The sequence below is a fragment of the Camellia sinensis genome, chromosome 3 (genome assembly GCF_055761805.1).
Source record: "Camellia sinensis isolate YWXY chromosome 3, ASM5576180v1, whole genome shotgun sequence".
Taxonomy (NCBI): Eukaryota; Viridiplantae; Streptophyta; class Magnoliopsida; order Ericales; family Theaceae; genus Camellia; species Camellia sinensis.
In genome coordinates this window covers 212,496,888-212,518,710 of record NC_138963.1, presented here as the reverse complement: position 1 = coordinate 212,518,710, position 21,823 = coordinate 212,496,888, and the positions used below count along the sequence as shown (strand labels likewise).

The 21,823-nt window shown below is 36.8% G+C and overlaps 2 protein-coding genes across 3 annotated transcripts; both read left to right on the top strand.

The window, feature by feature from the left end:
- Positions 1–612: 612 nt before the first annotated feature.
- On the top strand, positions 613–14,034 carry LOC114305651 (outer envelope pore protein 24, chloroplastic). Of its 2 annotated transcripts, none has more exons than XM_082922180.1 (3): positions 613–924; positions 1,066–1,425; positions 13,629–14,034. In XM_082922180.1, the coding sequence occupies exons 1-3, from the start codon at positions 727–729 to the stop codon at positions 13,710–13,712; spliced, it is 642 nt and encodes a 213-aa protein (XP_082778306.1). In that variant the 5' UTR covers positions 613–726; the 3' UTR covers positions 13,713–14,034. The 2 variants fall into 2 exon arrangements, with proteins under 2 accessions (XP_082778306.1, XP_082778305.1); XM_082922179.1 differs by lacking the exon at positions 13,629–14,034 and adding an exon at positions 5,453–5,798 and having other exon boundaries at positions 651–924.
- A 6,470-nt stretch (positions 14,035–20,504) lies between these two features.
- LOC145822208 (uncharacterized) lies at positions 20,505–21,601 on the top strand. The gene is made up of 2 exons (XM_082918813.1): positions 20,505–21,552; positions 21,594–21,601. The coding sequence occupies exons 1-2, from the start codon at positions 20,505–20,507 to the stop codon at positions 21,599–21,601; spliced, it is 1,056 nt and encodes a 351-aa protein (XP_082774939.1).
- The last annotated feature ends 222 nt before the right edge of the window (positions 21,602–21,823 follow it).

The window sequence follows — 21,823 nt, the reverse complement described above, 5'->3', positions numbered from 1 at the left end:
GCACAATATTTTTCTTATGTCTTTATGTGTAATTTGAATGATTTTTAAATATTTTGGATGACTAGAACTTGTAATACTATTGTTTAGGTGCACAATGTTTGTTGTAATATATTTGATTGAGCACAATTGAATTATGTTGAAAATCAAATTATGCCCAAGTTATTTTTTTAGGAAGTGCACAATTGAATTATGCTAAAAATTTATAAAATTTTAAACCGCCAAACCGATTAGTATTCATCCGTCAATCTACTAATCTGTTCAATTTGCATTCGCCGGATTGACGAACGAATGCGGATTGATTTTTTTCAATTCACCAATCTGGTGGACAGATGACGGATTGAAAATTCCGTGACCATAACCGATTTGCGCCCACCCTTACTAGCAACTGGCGTTCGAAGCCAGTCAACTAGCATTCGGAGCTAGTCAACTAATAAATTTATTTCTTAGTTTCATTTTTTTAGTTTAGTAATGCATTAAGAAAATAATTAATTAATAGTTTGAGAGTATTTAATTATTAATCAATTATCTTATTAACACTAAATTTAAAAAATAAATATAATTTTTAAATTTAAATAACAATATTTTTTTTTATTTTTTTTATTTTTTGTCATCACACACTCTCATGTAAGGTCTAATTTGTTTGCCGCGTGTGGTTGTAATGAAAACTTCTTAGAAGGCCCCCAAGAATTTCATATTCCACTCACAGGCAAGCCGGTTTGTGACGCAATGAAGGCTTCGTTGAAGACTAGGTATGACACCGACAAACGCGCCGCCGCCGCAACAGTGGCCGTCAAAGCCGGCGACCTCAAGCTCCGAGCTTCCATGACTGACGCCACTGTGGTCAAAGGTCCCAGCTTAAACGGCTTAGCCCTCGCCGTTGAAAAACCCGGCTTCTTCATCATCGACTACAACGTCCCCAAAAAGGTACCCCCAAAATTAGGGCACAACTCTTCATCAATTCACACAGTATCTATATGTACACACACACACACACACACACACATATATATATATATATATCGCCAATTAATTTTTTTTTTTTTTTTTGGTGATTTTGTGAATTAGGATTTTAGGTTTCAGTTTATGAACACAGTTAGGGTTGCAGAGAAACCATTGAATTTGACTTACATTCACAATAGAGGCGATAACCGGACGATACTGGACGGGACGTTGGTGTTCGATTCGGCGAACAAGGTTTCGGCGAATCACGTGCTTGGTTCGGGGAATTGCAAATTGAAGTATAGTTATGTGCATCAAGGGGTGACCACGTTCGAGCCCAGCTACGATTTGAACAAGAATTCTTGGGATTTTGCTGTGGCAAGGAGGGTTTATGGTGATGATGTGTTTAGGGCTTCATATCAGACTTCGAGCAAGGCGTTGGGGCTCGAATGGTCGAGGAATTCGAAGTTAAATGGGTGCTTTAAGGTATATATATATATATAAAAATCTTGGTGTATGTGTTTCTTGATTGGTTGCATTGAAAATTGAGTGTTTTTGCGTAATTGTCTAGTGCTGATTAGATTTGGGCTTTCTAATAAGGGCTTAAATTATTGGGAAAAAAAATTAGAAACTTCTATTTTCATGACAGGGCACATCAGTTTGCAAAGTTAGTTTCTATATATATTTATATATATATATATATATTGGTGTGAATGTATAGCACTATTCTTTGCTAGTATGCATTAGATCTTTTATGATAGACTTGTGCATTACTTTTGCAAAAACACTCTATTAGATGGAATTTTTTATTAGTTAATACCTCACTGTTCAACTACTTTAATTGTTTTTTTGAATGATGTGACAACTTTCTGTTAAAGGAATGTTGTCAACTTAAATCACGCCTTGCAATCTTTGTAAACAATGCTCATGGATTGTTTATTCAAACCGCAAGTCGATGCCTTTATTCATAGCCTCAAGGTTTGATGAGACTAGGTGATAGAACTTTTAGTATAGATTATTCATATCCTTGAAGTTCATTTGTTTACTTCTTTTTAAGGGAAGATTGCTTGTGCATTGTTGGGATTTCTTTTCTTACAAAGAGAAAGATCCTCTTATAGAGAATAAGCAGAGTGGGAAGATATTAAATTTGTATGTTGGTCCCAAGTCATGATGCAGTGTCGTGATAGGGTCTTTACTTGAAGGATTCAAACTATGAAGGAGCTATATGGTATCTTATGCATTTGTTGGGTTAGTCTTTCATCATTGGCCAGAATTGTAGATGAGACGAAGTTGATATGACTTAATGTTTTCAAGGCTAATCAGTTACAACATGAATGGCGAAGTTAATTATTGTCTGGCATTAGATTGCAACTTGTTTGGCTTATGGATTTGTTTCATTTGTTCCCTAGATATCGTTAACTTGTACAAGATATCATTATCGTTTGACTAGATCTTCTGCCTGTTGATTCAGAAATGCCTGTAACTTTTTTTTTCCCCTTCATTTTTTTAATCTTTATGAACAAGCATGACTCAAGTTTTGGATTATTAGTTGGCTAAAATAATATGAGAGGTCAAAAGCAGATCTGTGAATTTAATGGTGTGCAATTTATTTTTTGTTTAACTGTTAGACCAGCGATGTTGTATGAGATGGAATGTTGGGCAACTAAGAAACAACATATAGATAAGATAAGTGTTACTGAAATGAGGATGCTAAGGTGGATGTGTGGTAAGACTAAAATAGACAAAATTAGGAATGAGTATATTCGCAAATGGGTAGGAGTAACACTGATAAAAGATCGGTTGAGAGAGAATAGATTGAGATGGTTTGGTCATATACAACAGAAACCAACAGAGGCAGTAGTGAAGAGATGTGATACAGTGACGGTAGATAGAAGTGTTAGGGGAATGAACAGACCTAGATTGACGTGTAAATAGAGATATGAATCTCCTTAATTTGACTAACCAAATAGTCGATAAAATCGAGTGGAGAAGAAGGATTCATGTAACCAATTCCATTTGATGGGACTCAAGGCTAGGCTTGGTTTAGTTTGATTTGTAAGTACTTTTATGAAATCATTTAGATAACTTTCTTGTACCAGATTGCAAGAGCTCTTGTGTAGAGATTTGTAATGATAAATTGGTCACCTGATCAGATTTGCAACAGTTCCAACGGTTTTTAAGGAGTAAGAAATTAGAAAATTTTGTTTATTCACTAGTCACAAAGATAAGTGATGCAACTACATTGATAAACCAAATAGCGAGCAGGTTAATAGCATTGATGTGTGAAGATGTGTAGAATATCTTGGTTAATGCTTTAGTAGTCCTAAAATAGGAAATACAATAAAACAAATAAAATAAATAGTTAGGTAATGCTCCATGCATTTAGTATGCAAGGGAGCATTCATAGGATCTTTTAGATTATTTATAATAAGTCAAAGATCTTTTTTTCCCCGAGGAAAAAGTTCTCATTTGATGGTTGTTTCTCGAGTTTAGTTCTGCTTCTTGATTTGTCATTCTTTTTTTCTGACAAGAGATTGTAGCATTATGGAGCATTGTAACAACCCTCGTACTGTTTACCGATTTATGACCGATTGATTACCGTTAATCACCGATTACTGTTAAACGAAACTGATAATGACTGATAACTAACTGATAATCGAACTGAATGAAATACTGAACCGACTGACTGAAATTGAAACTGAATTGACTGAGTATATGTTAGTTAATTGCATTCTATCTGTTTGATTGTCTGATTATCTGTTCATGTTTATATGTTTAAACTGCTATTTGAAGGCCTTATCGGCGGCCTAATCTGAAACCGATTGATGTTACGTGACCCTCATATTTAATGTGATTTTATGGTATAAGTATCTGAAAATTGATTAGGTATGATTAAATTAGATTAAAATAAGCCAATTGAAGAGTTGGACTTAATTACCGTTTTGCCATTGAGTGGGCCACTATCTCACACACATACTTGAGCCAAGAACAACATTTCCTCAGCCATTTTCCTTCTCTTTGCCGACCAAGAGGGAAGAGAGGAGAGAGAGTGAGAGGAATTGAATTCTACCTTGGGTTTTGCTTGGAGAATTGAAGGAATTGAAGTATAGATTGCATATTTGAGCTCCTAGTCTTCTAATTCAAGCTCTAGGTAAGGATCTTATCTTCTTATTGATGCTATTGAACTAGTTCTTGCATGGTTCATGCTTCATTGTAGAACTAAGTCATGATTTGGGTCATTAATGGTGAATTGAAGCTCATTTCTTGCATGCATGGTTGAATTAATGAGTTTTGAGTTGAATTCATGGTAAATGGTTACATGCATGTCCATGTTGTAAGAGTAGACCATGTTTTCATCTTGTTTTGAAAAGAATGAGCTCATTTGAACAAGCTTTGAAGCTTTGATTTGGTTTAAATCCTTGCATGTTTGCATGTTCTTCATATTCTTGAAAATGGGTTTGAATGTGGTTTTAATTGACTCACCTTTGGGGCTTGAATTCATAAATTGAGCTTTGAAACTTGTTATACATTGAATTTAATGATGTTTTCCAGAATTTGGGCCCAAGAGGTCGAGTTTGGAGTGGTTGAATGCTTGGTTTGAGCTTGGGAGGCAGATCTGGAAATTCCAGATTTGGCTTCCTCGCTCGAGCGAAGGATTCCCCGCTCGAGCGAGCACCTTTGTCCAGGGCTCCGCTCGAGCGACCATCGAGCGACCATCGCGCGTAAAATTTCAGCATCCAGTACTTTTACTGTTTTGCAGACCGCTCGAGCGAAGGATTCCTCGCTCGAGCGAAGCCTTTGATTTTGGACTTACGCTCGAGCGTAGAAAGTCTCGCTCGAGCGAGGCTCCTATTTTCAGCAAACTTTACGAAATGTTTTCTAAGTGTATTTTTGCATCCTCATCCCATCCTAGGCATTCTTAGGCCTAGTTTAAGGCATCTTGATGAGGATATCATTGTAGAACACACCAAGGCAAATTAGGGATTAAGTTATAAGATTTCCCAACTGTGTAGCTTAGTGTGTGTTCAATCTGTTAACTGTGTAGGGTTGGCGACTAGGGAGACACGCTCTAGCATACTGTAGCCCAGAACTCTGTGAGTAACAATTGTGTAAAGATATGTTCAACTGATTATCTTCTGAATACTGAACTGAACTGTTTACTGAACTGGTATTATTTACTGAATGAATGTATGTCCTTTATTTCTGAACTGTACTGTGGCATCCTTAGTATCTACGGTTTACTGTTACTGTTACTGTCACAGAGATCTCTGTCGGTTTCCTTGTGGAACCACTACTGTTTACTGACTGATGGCCATCATTACTGTTCGGTCTTTTAAGACCTACTGTTACTGTTATGCTAATGGATGTACCACATATGACTGTTTACTGTACTGAGCAACTGAATTACTGATTGAAATGAACTGTTTTCATTACTGTAAGGACATTCATTCTAAACCCTTTACGCTTTATGTTATTCACTGGGCTTTAGCTCACTGCTCATGTATATATGTAGGTGTACAGGCACCAGACCGCAGCTAGAGGCGTCAGGGTTACTCCAGTTTTGTCAAGCCAGCCTTTGTGCCTCACTGCGAGGTTCCGAGTTGCCATGCTATGGCTTGGGGATGTTTTGTTTGTTTTCCCCCGTCTGTCCCCATACTGTTTAGACTACTGTACTGTTATAAAGGGATTAGGTCCCTGTACTGCGTGACTGTAAATTTTGTATAGACCGTACTGTTTTGTACGGACGGAATGTTTTCTGTACTGTTCTGTAGGGTTGAGTCCCTAGTTTGAATGGATGTGAATATTGTACATACTGTTCTGTACTGTTTATGTGTGAATGTATGAAAAGCCTTTTTGCATACAGAATGTCACAGCTCAATGGACACTATTTATTTACTGTATTGGCTTCCGCCAGGCCCTGCACTCTGTTTTACTGTATTACTGTTCTGCAGGCCTTTGGTAATCTCGGATTACTGGCCGGTTACGGCGCTAAACCCATAGGGCCGGGTTTGGGTCGTGCCAGAGTGGTATCAGAGCGATACTTAACCACGAGTTATACCGCACACACGTGTCCAAATGAGCTATAGGGTGTCCTAGAAAGTGATTAGGGCATCTCATGAGCATGTTAAGTGTGTGATTACGTTATGACTGAATATCTGCTAATGTGTTAAACTGGTAAGCAAATGACTGCTTATGTTTAAAACTGTTATAACTGCTTATAGTGAAATGGACAATGCAAATGAACCTGAATCCTCGTCTACCGAGGCAAGAATGGAAAGAATGGAAAGAATGATAGAACTGATAACTGCTAGACTTGAACAACAACAGAACCAACCACCTCCTCCTCCTCCGGTTCAGCCGGAACCTAATGTGAATCTGAATGATGGGGATATAATTGCTCTTACCCAGAAGTTCAGTAAGATGAAACCGCCATCCTTCCAGGGAGGCCTTGAACCGTTAAAAGCTGAAGCGTGGGTGCTTGAGACAGAGAAATTATTTGAGGTGTTCCCGTGCTCTGAAGCGAATAAAGTACTGTTAGCTACCTTCACCTTACAAGAAGAAGCTAGAAGGTGGTGGATGTTAATCCGTGAAACAAACACTGTTATGACTTGGGCTCAGTTCAAGGAGTCCTTCTTTGAAAAGTACTTCCCTCAGTGTGTCAGGGATAGAAAAGTGACTGAATTTGAACAGCTGAAGCAGGGCACAATGTCCGTTGCAGAATATGAAACCAAATTTACTGAACTTGCCCGTTATGCACCGCACATGGTGGATACTGAATATAAGAAGGCCAGAAAATTTGAAGGTGGCCTTAATGTGGCAATACTTGACCGGATAAATGTTTTGAAATTACCGACTTTTGTGGGTGTTCTCGACCGGGCATTGATGGCCGAGTCGAACATTGCAGCAGTGAAACAATCTGAAACACCAACAACTGAATGGCATGGAAAAAGGCAGAGTTTCAAATTTAAGAAAGGCAAGCACAACCCAGCCAACAAGAAACAGAATACGGGGTTGACAACTAGCCCCAGCCAAGGGAGTGGTTTCATACCACCCTGTTCTGAATGTGGCAAGAAGCACAAAGGGGTTTGCTACAGAATATCTGGAGCCTGTTACAGGTGTGGCAAGGTGGGCCACATGGTTAAAGACTGCCCCTCTGCTCCACAAGCCAGTGGTAAAGCTGCACCAAGCGCAGCAGCATCAAATGCTCCACCAAAGCCTAACCCCAGAGTTACGGGGAAAGAGCCTGTGAGGCAAGGCCGAGTGTTCGCACTAGTACCGGGAGATGTGCAGAATACCGAGACCGTTGTGTCAGGTATTCTCTCTATTTGTGCACAAAATGCATATGTATTAATTGATTCGGGGTCTACGCATTCTTATGTATCGCATGCTTTCTCACGAAAATTGAATAGACCCTTAGAACCTATGAACTATCTGCTGGCCGTATCATCACCCATAGGGGGATCTATGACATGTGCTTATATGTACCCCGCATGTGAAATCATTGTTGGGGATATGCATCTGTTTATTGATTTACTGCCATTGAACATTGATCATTTTGACGTAATATTGGGGATGGATTGGTTACAAAAATATCATGCCACTATTGACTGTGTGACCAAGCAAGTTGTTTTCCGTCCACCTGGTTTGCCTGAATTTGTGTTTAATGGGAGTGGAGTAGTACCTCCTCCGTATTTGATTTCGTCAGTGAAAGCTGTTAAATTAATTAGAAAGGGGTGTAAAGGATATCTGTGTTCTGTACTGACTGTGTCTACTGATGATAGTGTTAAAACTGATGTGAATTGTATTCCTATAGTCAGGGAATTTCCAGATGTTTTTCCAGATAATCTTCCAGGAGATTTGACTAATAGGGAGATTGAATTTACCGCTGATGTGATTCCCGGAACACAACCAGTTTCTAAAGCTCCTTACAGAATGGCTCCAACTGAACTGAAGGAACTGAAAGTGCAATTGCAAGAACTGTTAGATAAAAAGTTCATCAGACCTAGCACTTCGCCATGGGGTGCTCCTGTATTGTTTGTCAAGAAGAAAGATGGCTCACTGAGACTGTGCATTGACTACCGTGAACTGAATAAGGTAACTGTAAAGAACAAATACCCATTGCCACGCATTGATGATTTATTTGATCAGTTACAGGGTGCACAAGTGTTTTCTAAGATTGATCTCAGATCGGGGTATCATCAACTGAAGGTTAAACCGGAAGACATTGATAAAACTGCTTTTAGAACAAGGTATGGACATTATGAATTTCTAGTTATGCCTTTTGGAGTCACGAACGCACCAGCTGCTTTTATGGACCTCATGAACAGAATTTTTAAACCGTACCTTGATGACTTTATTGTTGTATTTATCGATGACATATTGATTTACTCCAAAAGTATAGAACAGCATGAACATCATCTGAGACTTGCCCTACAAACCTTAAGGGAACAGAAACTGTATGCTAAACTGTCTAAATGTGAATTTTGGCTTGACCATGTTATGTTTTTGGGGCATGTTGTTAGCAAAGATGGAATTTCTGTTGATCCGCAGAAAATTGAAGCTGTAGTGAACTGGCCTAGACCAACAAATGTGACTGAAGTCCGAAGCTTTTTGGGATTGGCTGGATATTACAGAAGATTTGTCAAAGATTTCTCCAAAATTGCTCTACCATTGACTCAGTTAACTCAGAAGGGGACATCATTTGACTGGACCGACCAAAGAGAATCTGCTTTCCAGGAGTTGAAAACTCGACTTGTGACTGCACCAGTTTTGACTTTACCCTCAGGTACGGATGGTTATACTGTATTTAGTGATGCTTCTCATAAGGGTTTGGGATGTGTTTTAATGCAGAATGGGAAGGTTATAGCTTATGCTTCCCGACAACTGAGACCACATGAAAAGAATTACCCGACCCATGATCTGGAACTTGCTGCAGTAGTACTTGCACTGAAAATTTGGTGTCACTATCTGTATGGGGTGACATGTGAAGTATACACCGACCATAAGAGTTTAAAGTATTTCTTCACACAGAAAGAACTGAATATGAGACAGCGGAGATGGCTGGAACTGATTAAAGACTATGACCTACAGATATTGTACCATCCGGGAAAAGCCAATACCGTTGCCGATGCATTGAGCCGGAAATCGATTGGAAACTTAGCTTGTTTGCTTACCGGACAGAAAGAGTTGCTTTGTGACCTTGAAAAATCTGAAATAGAAATTGTTTTGAGAGAACAAGGTGGAACCTTAGCTGCTATTTCTGCCCAACCGGCGCTGATTGAAGAGATTAAAGAGAAACAGCAACTGGATGACTTCTTGAAGAAGATCATCGAAGAAAGAGAATCTAAACCGAGACCGGGATTCAAATTTGAGAATAATGTACTGAAATTTCAAGAAAGACTGTGTGTACCAAATGATACTGAACTGAAAAGAAGAGTTCTGCGAGAAGGCCACAATTCGAAATTGTCTATCCATCCGGGGAATACGAAAATGTACCAAGATCTGAAACAGAATTTCTGGTGGCCGGGAATGAAGAAAGAAATTGCTGATTTTGTATCCAAATGTCTTCATTGCCAACAGGTCAAAGCTGAACATCAGCGACCTGCCGGATTATTGCAACCTCTACCCATACCAGAGTGGAAATGGGAGCACATCACGATGGATTTTATCGTTGGGTTACCTCGCTCCAGAAAAGGTATGGATTCAATTTGGGTTATTGTTGATAGATTAACCAAATCTGCTCACTTCTTACCTGTCAAGACAATCTATAATGCGGACAAATTGGCTGTTATCTATATTGATGAAATTGTAAGACTGCATGGAGTGCCTGTGTCTATTGTTTCTGACAGGGATTCGAAGTTTACATCGAGGTTTTGGCAAAGCCTACAAACTGCACTGGGTACTGAACTGAGACTGAGTAGTGCCTATCATCCTCAGACAGATGGCCAATCAGAAAGGACCATCCAAACTCTGGAGGATTTACTGAGAATGTGTGTCCTTGATTTTCAGGGAAACTGGGAAAGTCACTTGCCCTTAGCTGAATTCGCCTACAACAACAGCTACCATTCGAGTATTGGTATGGCGCCTTTTGAGGCATTGTATGGCAGAAAATGTAGATCTCCAATTTGCTGGGCAGAAGTTGGAGATGGGCCTTTGCTTGGGCCCGAGATTGTGTATGAAACAACTGAGAAAGTGAAACTGATACAGCAAAGACTGAAAACTGCACAGAGTAGACAGAAAAGTTATGCAGATGTCAGAAGACGGGACAGAGAGTATGAAGTGGGTGATCACGTTTTTGTGAAAGTGACACCAATGAAAGGCCAGACTCGTTTTGGAGTCAAAGGCAAGTTAGCGCCAAGATACGTCGGACCATATGAGATTATTGAGAAAATTAATCCGGTGGCGTATCAAGTTGCGCTCCCTCCTGAAATGGAACACATGCATAATGTTTTCCACATTTCTATGTTAAGAGACTATCTCCGGGATCCCTTCCATGTAATAGAGCCTACCCACGTAGTGTTGAGTGATGACTACACATACGAGGAACGGCCTATACAGATTGTAAACAGACGGATCAAGAAACTGAGAAACAAAGAGATCCCGTTAGTGAAAGTTGACTGGCAAAACCACGGTGGCGCGTATGCCACTTGGGAAAGGGAAGATGACATGGCCAAACGATATCCTGAACTGTTTCCACTGAATCCTGTTTTCTTCCAAAATGAAGGTAACTCGAGTTTAGAGGACTAAACTCTTTATAAGGAGGGGAGACTGTAACAACCCTTGTACTGTTTACTGATTTATGACCGATTGATTACCGTTAATCACCGATTACTGTTAAACGAAACTGATAATGACTGATAACTAACTGATAATCGAACTGAATGAAATACTGAACCGACTGACTGAAATTGAAACTGAATTGACTGAGTATATGTTAGTTAATTGCATTCTATCTGTTTGATTGTCTGATTATCTGTTCATGTTTATATGTTTAAACTGCTATTTGAAGGCCTTATCGGCGGCCGAATCTGAAACCGATTGATGTTACGTGACCCTCATATTTAATGTGATTTTATGGTATAAGTATCTGAAAATTGATTAGGTATGATTAAATTAGATTAAAATAAGCCAATTGAAGAGTTGGACTTAATTACCGTTTTGTCATTGAGTGGGCCACTATCTCACACACATACTTGAGCCAAGAACAACATTTCCTCAGCCATTTTCCTTCTCTTTGCCGACCAAGAGGGAAGAGAGGAGAGAGAGTGAGAGGAATTGAATTCTACCTTGGGTTTTGCTTGGAGAATTGAAGGAATTGAAGTATAGATTGCATATTTGAGCTCCTAGTCTTCTAATTCAAGCTCTAGGTAAGGATCTTATCTTCTTATTGATGCTATTGAACTAGTTCTTGCATGGTTCATGCTTCATTGTAGAACTAAGTCATGATTTGGGTCATTAATGGTGAATTGAAGCTCATTTCTTGCATGCATGGTTGAATTAATGAGTTTTGAGTTGAATTCATGGTAAATGGTTACATGCATGTCCATGTTGTAAGAGTAGACCATGTTTTCATCTTGTTTTGAAAAGAATGAGCTCATTTGAACAAGCTTTGAAGCTTTGATTTGGTTTAAATCCTTGCATGTTTGCATGTTCTTCATATTCTTGAAAATGGGTTTGAATGTGGTTTTAATTGACTCACCTTTGGGGCTTGAATTCATAAATTGAGCTTTGAAACTTGTTATACATTGAATTTAATGATGTTTTCCAGAATTTGGGCCCAAGAGGTCGAGTTTGGAGTGGTTGAATGCTTGGTTTGAGCTTGGGAGGCAGATCTGGAAATTCCAGATTTGGCTTCCTCGCTCGAGCGAAGGATTCCCCGCTCGAGCGAGCACCTTTGTCCAGGGCTCCGCTCGAGCGACCATCGAGCGACCATCGCGCGTAAAATTTCAGCATCCAGTACTTTTACTGTTTTGCAGACCGCTCGAGCGAAGGATTCCTCGCTCGAGCGAAGCCTTTGATTTTGGACTTACGCTCGAGCGTAGAAAGTCTCGCTCGAGCGAGGCTCCTATTTTCAGCAAACTTTACGAAATGTTTTCTAAGTGTATTTTTGCATCCTCATCCCATCCTAGGCATTCTTAGGCCTAGTTTAAGGCATCTTGATGAGGATATCATTGTAGAACACACCAAGGCAAATTAGGGATTAAGTTATAAGATTTCCCAACTGTGTAGCTTAGTGTGTGTTCAATCTGTTAACTGTGTAGGGTTGGCGACTAGGGAGACACGCTCTAGCATACTGTAGCCCAGAACTCTGTGAGTAACAATTGTGTAAAGATATGTTCAACTGATTATCTTCTGAATACTGAACTGAACTGTTTACTGAACTGGTATTATTTACTGAATGAATGTATGTCCTTTATTTCTGAACTGTACTGTGGCATCCTTAGTATCTACGGTTTACTGTTACTGTTACTGTCACAGAGATCTCTGTCGGTTTCCTTGTGGAACCACTACTGTTTACTGACTGATGGCCATCATTACTGTTCGGTCTTTTAAGACCTACTGTTACTGTTATGCTAATGGATGTACCACATATGACTGTTTACTGTACTGAGCAACTGAATTACTGATTGAAATGAACTGTTTTCATTACTGTAAGGACATTCATTCTAAACCCCTTTACGCTTTATGTTATTCACTGGGCTTTAGCTCACTGCTCATGTATATATGTAGGTGTACAGGCACCAGACCGCAGCTAGAGGCGTCAGGGTTACTCCAGTTTTGTCAAGCCAGCCTTTGTGCCTCACTGCGAGGTTCCGAGTTGCCATGCTATGGCTTGGGGATGTTTTGTTTGTTTTCCCCCGTCTGTCCCCATACTGTTTAGACTACTGTACTGTTATAAAGGGATTAGGTCCCTGTACTGCGTGACTGTAAATTTTGTATAGACCGTACTGTTTTGTACGGACGGAATGTTTTCTGTACTGTTCTGTAGGGTTGAGTCCCTAGTTTGAATGGATGTGAATATTGTACATACTGTTCTGTACTGTTTATGTGTGAATGTATGAAAAGCCTTTTTGCATACAGAATGTCACAGCTCAATGGACACTATTTATTTACTGTATTGGCTTCCGCCAGGCCCTGCACTCTGTTTTACTGTATTACTGTTCTGCAGGCCTTTGGTAATCTCGGATTACTGGCCGGTTACGGCGCTAAACCCATAGGGCCGGGTTTGGATCGTGACAAGCATATCCTACACTTTCTATCTTTTGCTCTTTTACTTGGATTTTTTTTGTGTTTTGAAGCAGACTTTTCTCATGACGGTGAGCACAATTCTTGTTTAATTATAGATTCCCCTTTGGGGAAGATTAGTATCTTTAATTTTTGAAATCTATGTTCATGTTATTGTTTAATCGTGGTGTTGCATTAATTTGTGTGGAATTTCTGGTCTTCACCCTATGAGCTTTTTTTAGCCATTGGTAGCTGACCACATAACACTTTGAACTGTAATGAAAGTTAGACACGTTTATTATTTGGCTGCTACTATATTTTAATATTGCATGACTCATTGTTGTGTGTGCTCAATTCATGTATGGAATACGGTGATGCTAGTCTGAAGAGTCCACACCGAGTGTTTGTTATTCCCAATGTTTACTGGATGAAGTTCCTAACTTTTGGTTTTCCATTTCTCCCAGATTTCAGCTGCTGTCAATTTAGGAGAGGAGCTAATAAAAATGCCAAAGTTAAGTGCCGAGACAACATGGGATTTTGAAATGTGATCTTTCTTTTCATCCCCTGGTTTCATTTGCCTGTTGTGATCATTCCAATTTGGACAAACTATCTGGCTCTATAACCCCCAAGGCAGAAAAGACCTATACTCCTGAACATCAACTTTTGCACTTGTATCTTTTATATTTATGGTGAGCTGATTACCTTGCTACAGCCGTCTCCGTAAGCATTTTTTTTTAACATCAAAATGTTCTTCTCATTCTTACTTGTGAACTTTTGGTCTCTATTGTTGCAAAATGTTGCAGATGATTTTATAAACATTGGCTCAGTATCCTCTACATTTTCTATCAATACAATTCTTATGTTCGGAAACCTCTTCTGTTTTTGTGGAGCCTGGTTTGGGTTTTTACTTTCTTGCTGGTACTTTTATCCATGTCATGACCTGGTCTGATTTTTGGTTTCTTGTATAACAGAAAACATGCGAAAACAGTTTGATTCCTAGATTATTTTTTGGGCATACAATGTCGTGATAAGAGGCAATTAGTAATATCATGAGAGATAATGAAAGAGATTGTGTGTACCATGGAATTAGTTATATTATAATGGCCTGTTTGATTTTTGAATTATTTTTGGGGGATTTAATGCCATGGTATTGTGGTCAGCATTAAGTGATTATAAGATAAAAGGAACAGCATGGAATATTTGGGTGAGATTATATCTCTCTCTCTATTCTAGAAGCCAAAGCATAGGGAGGCTGGAGTGCGCGGAGGGTGAGCGGACTGCAGGGGAAGTATCAGCCAATGATAGTAGGGCTGCAAACGAGGCAAACCGAGTGTTAGTATGCTTAGATTTGTTTATTAAGATTTTAATGAATTAAAGCTCGAGCTTGAGCTCCATAAAAATTTAATGAATCGAGTTTAAGCCGAGTTGGTTTAAGCTTGACTCTAGCTCGAATCTGTTCATGAGTTTTAACGAGTCAACAAAATTATAAATTTATACGTGCGTATGAGAATTTATAATTAAAAGTTTGATTATACAATTATATATATAATTTATATGAATATTCTAAAAAAAATTCAATATTTTATCAAAATAATAATATCTACTACCATTATTATATAAATGTACTATCTATAGTTAACTATTATTTGCATTTATATTTTTTAAATATATAAATAACATATTTATCTTATTTTTTATATATATTTTTACATTATACATATTTTTACATTATTTAACATACAAATAATAAATATTAAACGAGTCGAGTTTTAAAATGTTTGGGCTTATTTAGTAAAAATTTAACGAGTTCGAGCTTGAATTCAAACGCAAAAAAAAAATAATAATTTAACGAATAGAGTTCGAACAAGTTCTTATCGAGTTAAATTCGATTTTGTTCACGAACAATTCTATTCATTTGCAATCTTAAATGATAGGGGCTGATGAGGAAGGCTGGCAGAGGTGAAAAGGAGGTGGTGATGGGTGGTGGGGTTAGGTTAGTGTTTAGAAAAGTAGTGTGAAAACGGTTACGGATGGAACAAAAATGAAATTTTCTCAAAATTAAAAAAATGAAAAATGTGAGGGTCTAAGGCTTCATTTAGAAAGTTAGGTTGATTTTTTAATTTTTTTGGTTATTTTTATCTCGGTTAAGAAGTTCGTTTGGTTGGCATTTTTGGTTTTTTAAAAAATTTTGTAAGAAAAAAAATAAAATAATTATGATTTAAATATAACATTTTATATTATTAATTTTTTAATCTATTTTATCTTCTTAAAACTAATTTAGCCGAAAAGTAAACTAAATCGTCAAACGCCACCTAAGAAGAAAGGTTGGGCAAAGTACTATTAATTAAATTCAAATTATATTTTAAAATAATGACTTTCCTAAAGTTTAAAAAACAAATGAGAAATAAATGCTAAGGCATTTTGAAGTGTTTGACAATTTATATAATAAAGGAGGATAATTTTTAAAAATATATCAAAATGTATTAGAGATACACTTCATTTAAACGGCTAAGATGATTTGTTTTTAATCATTGACGGCTGAAATGCTTTTGTGACATTTTCAACTTCCCGTCCAAAACAATCCCCTCTCTCTCTCTGCAGTTTCCCATCCACCCACGACAAACCCAAACATATTGCACCACTTCTCTCTCTCTCTCTAACTTCTCAGGTCTCAATCTCTCTCTCCTCAAAGATCTCTCTCTTTTCCTCTCCCTCCCCCTACTTTCCACTGCCGCTTCGCTTCTACTGTTATGCCACCTTTGATCTCCACCGACAGCAACTTTTCATCTCTTCTCCCTTCGAGATCTCAAATCTCAGATCTTCTCTCTCCTCCGATTTCCACTGACAGCAACTCTTCTCTCTAATCTAACCAGTCTAACAAGTTTTCAGTTTGATTCTTAACTTTGCTCTCTACTCTCTCTATAGTACGATTGTATATGTATATAAATATATGGACTGACTCTAATATTTTCTATCTGTGAAATCTTCAGAATCCCCATTTGAAGGTAATTTCACATGCTTCCAACTCAACCTTTCTTTCTCTTAGGCTTTTATCATTTCTAAATCTTTGAATGGGCTTTGTGAGTCTCCATCCTCCACAATCATGTCTTCCCAAAGTAAATCTCTAATTTTTTTTCTTCCATTTCATTTATTGTTTTTTTGTTTTTGTTTTTTTTAATTGTTGGGTTTTGATTGTTGTAAAATAGTAAATCTCCAATTTTTTTCATTTAATTTTTTATTTTCTTTTATTTTTTTTTAATTGTTAGGTTTTGATTGTTGTGAAATAGGATGATGATTGACTATAACGTGGAGACGATCAATGATGGTATGTAAGAGTTCTATGTGGATTTTTATGGACCCAAAGACAGTAAATCATTTATATCCATCTCTGATTTTTTTTTAAATTTTTAATTTTATATTTTAATAGGCGGTTAATGGCTGTTATAATTTTTATTTTTAATTTTAACTGGTGGTTAATGGAATCATTCAGAAGGATCACCCCAGGTTTGTGGCTGCGATTATAACAGCAGGTTAATGTATTTCACTGCTTTGCTAACTCATCAATGTATGAAAAGTTTGCTATGCTAATCAAAATTTGAAACATGGACATTCTTCTATAATTTATTTGTTATAATAATTTTTTTCAAATCTAAAATTTCGTACACTTACTATAATGGTAATTCTGTTGCGATCACGCATATAAATAAATAACAACAGGTTAATGTATCTCTCTCTCTCTCTCTCTCTCTCTCTCTCTCTCTTATTTGTTGTGGGTTTTAGTGTAATTTTGAAGGAAGATGTGGCTTGGTTCGATTCATAAAGGTGGTTCAGAAAGCAGGGCTATGTGTTCTTCTTTGCATTAGGCCTTATGTTTGTGCAGAGTGAAATTTTGGGTAGTCACATTTCTGGTTATGTATTTTAAAGTTTTAATCTATATATATTTGATGAGCTTTTGAGATCCAGGTTTTTTTAGAGTAGATTTTTGAGATTCAAGTTTTTTTTTTTTTAAATGTTTGATTTTGTTTTTCTTTTGTGTTTTTAAGGGTTCTCCTATTTGGTTGAAGTATGTTCCAGGCATCAATTTCAAAACAGATAATAAACCTTTCAAGGTCTCTCTCTCTCTCAAAATTTTTTAAATTAAACCACTACCTTAATAGATAATTATTGATATTACAGACAGAGATGCAAAGGTTCACCCAAAAAATTGTCCAAATGATGAAGGATAAGAAGTTGTTTGAGTCTCAAGATGGTCCTATCATCATCTCCCATGAGTGGCTTTTTATGTTTCTTTGTCTTTTTATATTTGCTGTGTTATGGTGATTTTTTCATAATAAAGTTTATATTTTTGTCTGAATTTGTATATGATACAGTGGAACAAAATAAATATCATTCTAGAATGGGTGTTTCCATAATAAAGTCTACAAGCTACTCCTCAGATCCTTCTCAAATCCAATTAATGGTATTATCTCTCTCTTGTTTTGGTTTCTATGTGTAACAACCCTCGTCACTGTTTACTGATTAACCACTGATTACCATTAAACTGAACTGATTATGAATGATAAGTGAACTGAATAAACTACTGAACTGACCGACTGAAATTGAAACTGAATTGACTGAGTATACCTGTTTAATTGTAATTCTATCTGTTTGGTTATTTGATTATCTATTCGTGCTTTTATGTTTAAATTGCAAATTGAAGGCCTTATCGGCGGCCGAATCCAAAATTGATTGATGATTTGTGATCCTTAGAATTAATGTGATTTTATGGTATATTTATCTGAAAACTGAATCGGTATGATTAAATTAGGTTAATTGTTGAGAAGTTACATAGTTTGACTTAACTACAACTTTGCCATTTGAGTGGGCCACTACACCAAACCTTGTCTGAGGCTTAGTCTTGCATTACAAACATTTGCTCAGCCATTATTCTTGAGTGTATAGCCGACTAGAGAGGGAGAATAGGGAGTTAGAGTGAATTCATCTTGAATTGCTTGGAATCTTGAAGAAGTTGTGAGAGATTTGCCTTCTTGAGCCTCCATACCTCTAATTCAAGACTTGGGTAAGTAATTTCAACCTCTCCTTGTTGTATTTAAGCTTGTTCATGCGTGGTTCTTGAGCCTTTAGTGATTTAAGTCAAGTTTTGGTCTCATGATGTTGAATTGGAGCCTAGTTCATGCATGCATGCCTTTACTTTGAAGTTTTGAAGTTGTCCTTCATGAAATTGTACATGCATGCTCATATTTTTACAATAGACCATGTTTTCACCTTGTCTTTGAAAGAATTGGCTCATTAGAGTATGAAATTGAAGCTTGAAAGGTTTAAATTCATGCATGTTTGCATGTTCTTCATATTCATGGAAATTGGTTTGAATTGGATTTATTTGAAACACCCTTGGGCTTTGATTTTACAAATTGAGCTTTGAATCAAGGTTTTAAAAACCGGACAGGACCGGCCGGTTCAACCGGTTGAACCGGTGACCGGATGGGGTTCCAGTCCGGTCAACCCTCTTAAACCGGCCAACATAAAAAATCGGGATATTTAGTGAAAACCGTTCAACCCACCGATTAAACCGGCGAACCGGTTGAACCGGTCACGGGTCAATCAAACCGGTCCGGTTTGCTTTCTATATATAAATAAAAAAAAAAAATTCGGATCTTATTCTTTTTTTGTTCTTCATTCTCATCTCAGCAGCAGCGGGCTTCCCGAATCCCTTCTTCTTCTTCACACAGGTACTCTTCTCTTCTCTTCCTCTTCATTCATTTTCAATCTATATCTCTATTTTTTTCCACCATTAACTGATTGCATTGATGGATCATGGATCTTTGATCTCTATTTTTTTCTTCACTTCTTTTATTTTTAGATCTTCCGACAGCCGATCTTTGATCTTTGATCTCTATTTTGGGTCTACACTAATCAACACTTGATTAAATCAACACAGGTATCTCCGAATCGAAGGTTCCGAACTCTGTTTTTTTCCTTCACTTGATTTGAATCAACACACACACAGGTATCTCAAATAAAACAAGAGAGGCTCTGTTTTTTTTTTTTTTTTTTTTAGAGAGGAGAAGAAGATGAAATTTATTATTAATGATGAAATTTATTATGAAATTTATTATGCTCTGTTTAGGATGAAATTTAAGTTAGTTATTAATGATGAAATTTATTATGATTTAAAGGTAAAATTAAACAAAAAAATTAAAATTGTATTTGGTTTCTTACTTTCATGTTAAAATTAAAATTAAAATTATAAATTATAAATAAATTACAGTCCTTTCATTTTAAATTGTTTGTTTGGTTTCTACTTTTCTGTCCTTTAATCTAATCAATAAATAATGTATTTTTGTTTACAAAATTAATTAATTTTTATATAAATTAAACTATTCCAATTAATTATCGTAGATATAGAAATTTTAAATTATTAAAAAAATATAAATATAAATGATTTCTTGGTATGTCTGGAACAGTAAAATAGACAAGCAAATTTAAAACAAACAAAGTATAATTAAGATATGGATAAAAATTCTTTGCAATGAATCCTTTTGTAATGGTTATATTGTGATAATTTAACAGTCTATGTTTAAAATTAAAATCAAATTACATCATTTTAAGATGTTTAATTTTAATTTTAGCTTTAATTTGAAATTTATTAATGATGAAGTTCAGGCTCTGTTTTTTTTTTTTTTTTTTGTGGATAATTAAGTCTCTGAAGTTCAGGCTCTTCATTTATTTTATTTTTTTGGATAATTTTTTAACTTTATTATGATTATTGTATTGTATTGTATTGTAATGAATCTTACTTTGTGGAATTTTAATTTGAATAGGAGTATTGTTTTTTCTTTTTTCTTTTTTTCATTTGTTCTTATTCTACCTGGTAGTTATGAGAGATGTCATCTGGCCAAAATTCAACAGCTAATTCCACCCAAGCCACAAGGGGAAAATCTGATATTACATGGGCACATGTTATTGAGGGACGAGATGTTAATGGGAAGAAGACTTACTCATGTATGTATTGTGGGAAAACTATTAAAGGTGGAGGGATTAATAGAATGAAGCAACATCTTGCAAAGAAGTCGGGTGAGGTTGGGCCATGTAAAAAAGTTCCCCCAGATATTCAGTATCAAATGCATGAGTCTTTGAAAGCATTTGATGAAAAGAAGAAGCAAAGTGTAGAAAATTATGATGAATTAAATCCTTATGGTCCAGGTGGTTTTCAATTTGAGGGTGATGATGTTTACGTTAATGTTGATGATGATGATGAGGTTGTGGAAACGATTCCTCGAAACAATTAGGGCATTTCAATCAATGAAAGAGCTGGAAGTGGGAATAAGAGTAGAGCACCAATGACACATAAAGGGAAGGGGAAGAAACATGAACCAACAAAAATTGGTGATTATTTTGCACCAAGGACCACTCCGGGTTCTCAACCAACTATCAAAAGTGCTCTCCAAACTAAAGAAGCCATACATAGAGCACATATGATTGTTGGGAAATTCTTTTATGATACTTGTATTCCAATCAATGCTGTGAACTCCATTTATTTTCAGCCCATGTTTGATGCCGCAATTGCCATTGGTCCAGGATATAAGGTCCCTACTTACCATCAACTTCGAGTTCCTTTATTGAGAGACTCAAAAAAAGAGCTTCAATTGTATATTGACACTTTGAAGAGTTCATGGGCTACGTATGGATGTACTATTATGGGTGATGGTTGGACTGATGGTAGACAAAGAAATCTAATAAATTTTCTTGTGTATAGCCCTATGGGAATTGCTTTTGTGAAATCAATTGATGCCTCTGATGCTGTCAAAGATGCTACTCTTCTTTCTAAATTGTTTCTAGAGGTTATTGAGTGGGTGGGAGTGTCGAATGTTGTTCATATGGTGACAGATAATGGAGCAAATTATAAAGCTGCTGGAGGACTTGTAAATGCAACTTACAAATCTATAAATTGGTCTCCATGTGCAGCTCATTGCTTGAACTTAATCTTAAGTGAAATTTCCAAGATGAATCATGTGCATGAGCTTGCTATTAAGGCATCAACGGTGACAAGGTACATATATAACCGTTCATGGTTGTTAGCTCGGTTAAGAAAGAAGAAGAATTGGACTGAAATTGTGCGCCCAGGAGCAACGCGCTTTGCCACTACTTTTCTTGCATTGCATAGTATTCATGAGCATATGCATGATTTGCAAGCTTTGGTGACAAGTAAGGAGTTTACAAGTTCAAGGTTTGCCAAAGAGAAGAAAGGAAAGGATGCCATTGATATCATTTTAGATAAACTATTTTGGAAGGATTGCTTTATCACTGTTAAGATTGTTGAGCCACTTATGCGTCTTTTGCGTATTGTTGATGGAGATGAGAAACCGTCCATGGGATATGTTTATGAAGGCATGTATAGGGCACTCAAAGGTATTAAAGATATTTTCAAGAGAAATAAGAGGTTGTATAGGCCTTACACAACAATCATTAAAACTCATTGGGATAATCAATTGCGGAAGAATATACATGCAGCAGCTTATTGGTTGAACCCAGCTTTTCAATATGATCAAGCTTCATTTTGCAAAAAGCCAGAGGTTATGAATAGTGTACTTGATGTGATTGAAACTAAAGCCACATCAAGTAAAACGAAGCTCATGAATGAACTTAGATTGTTTCGAGA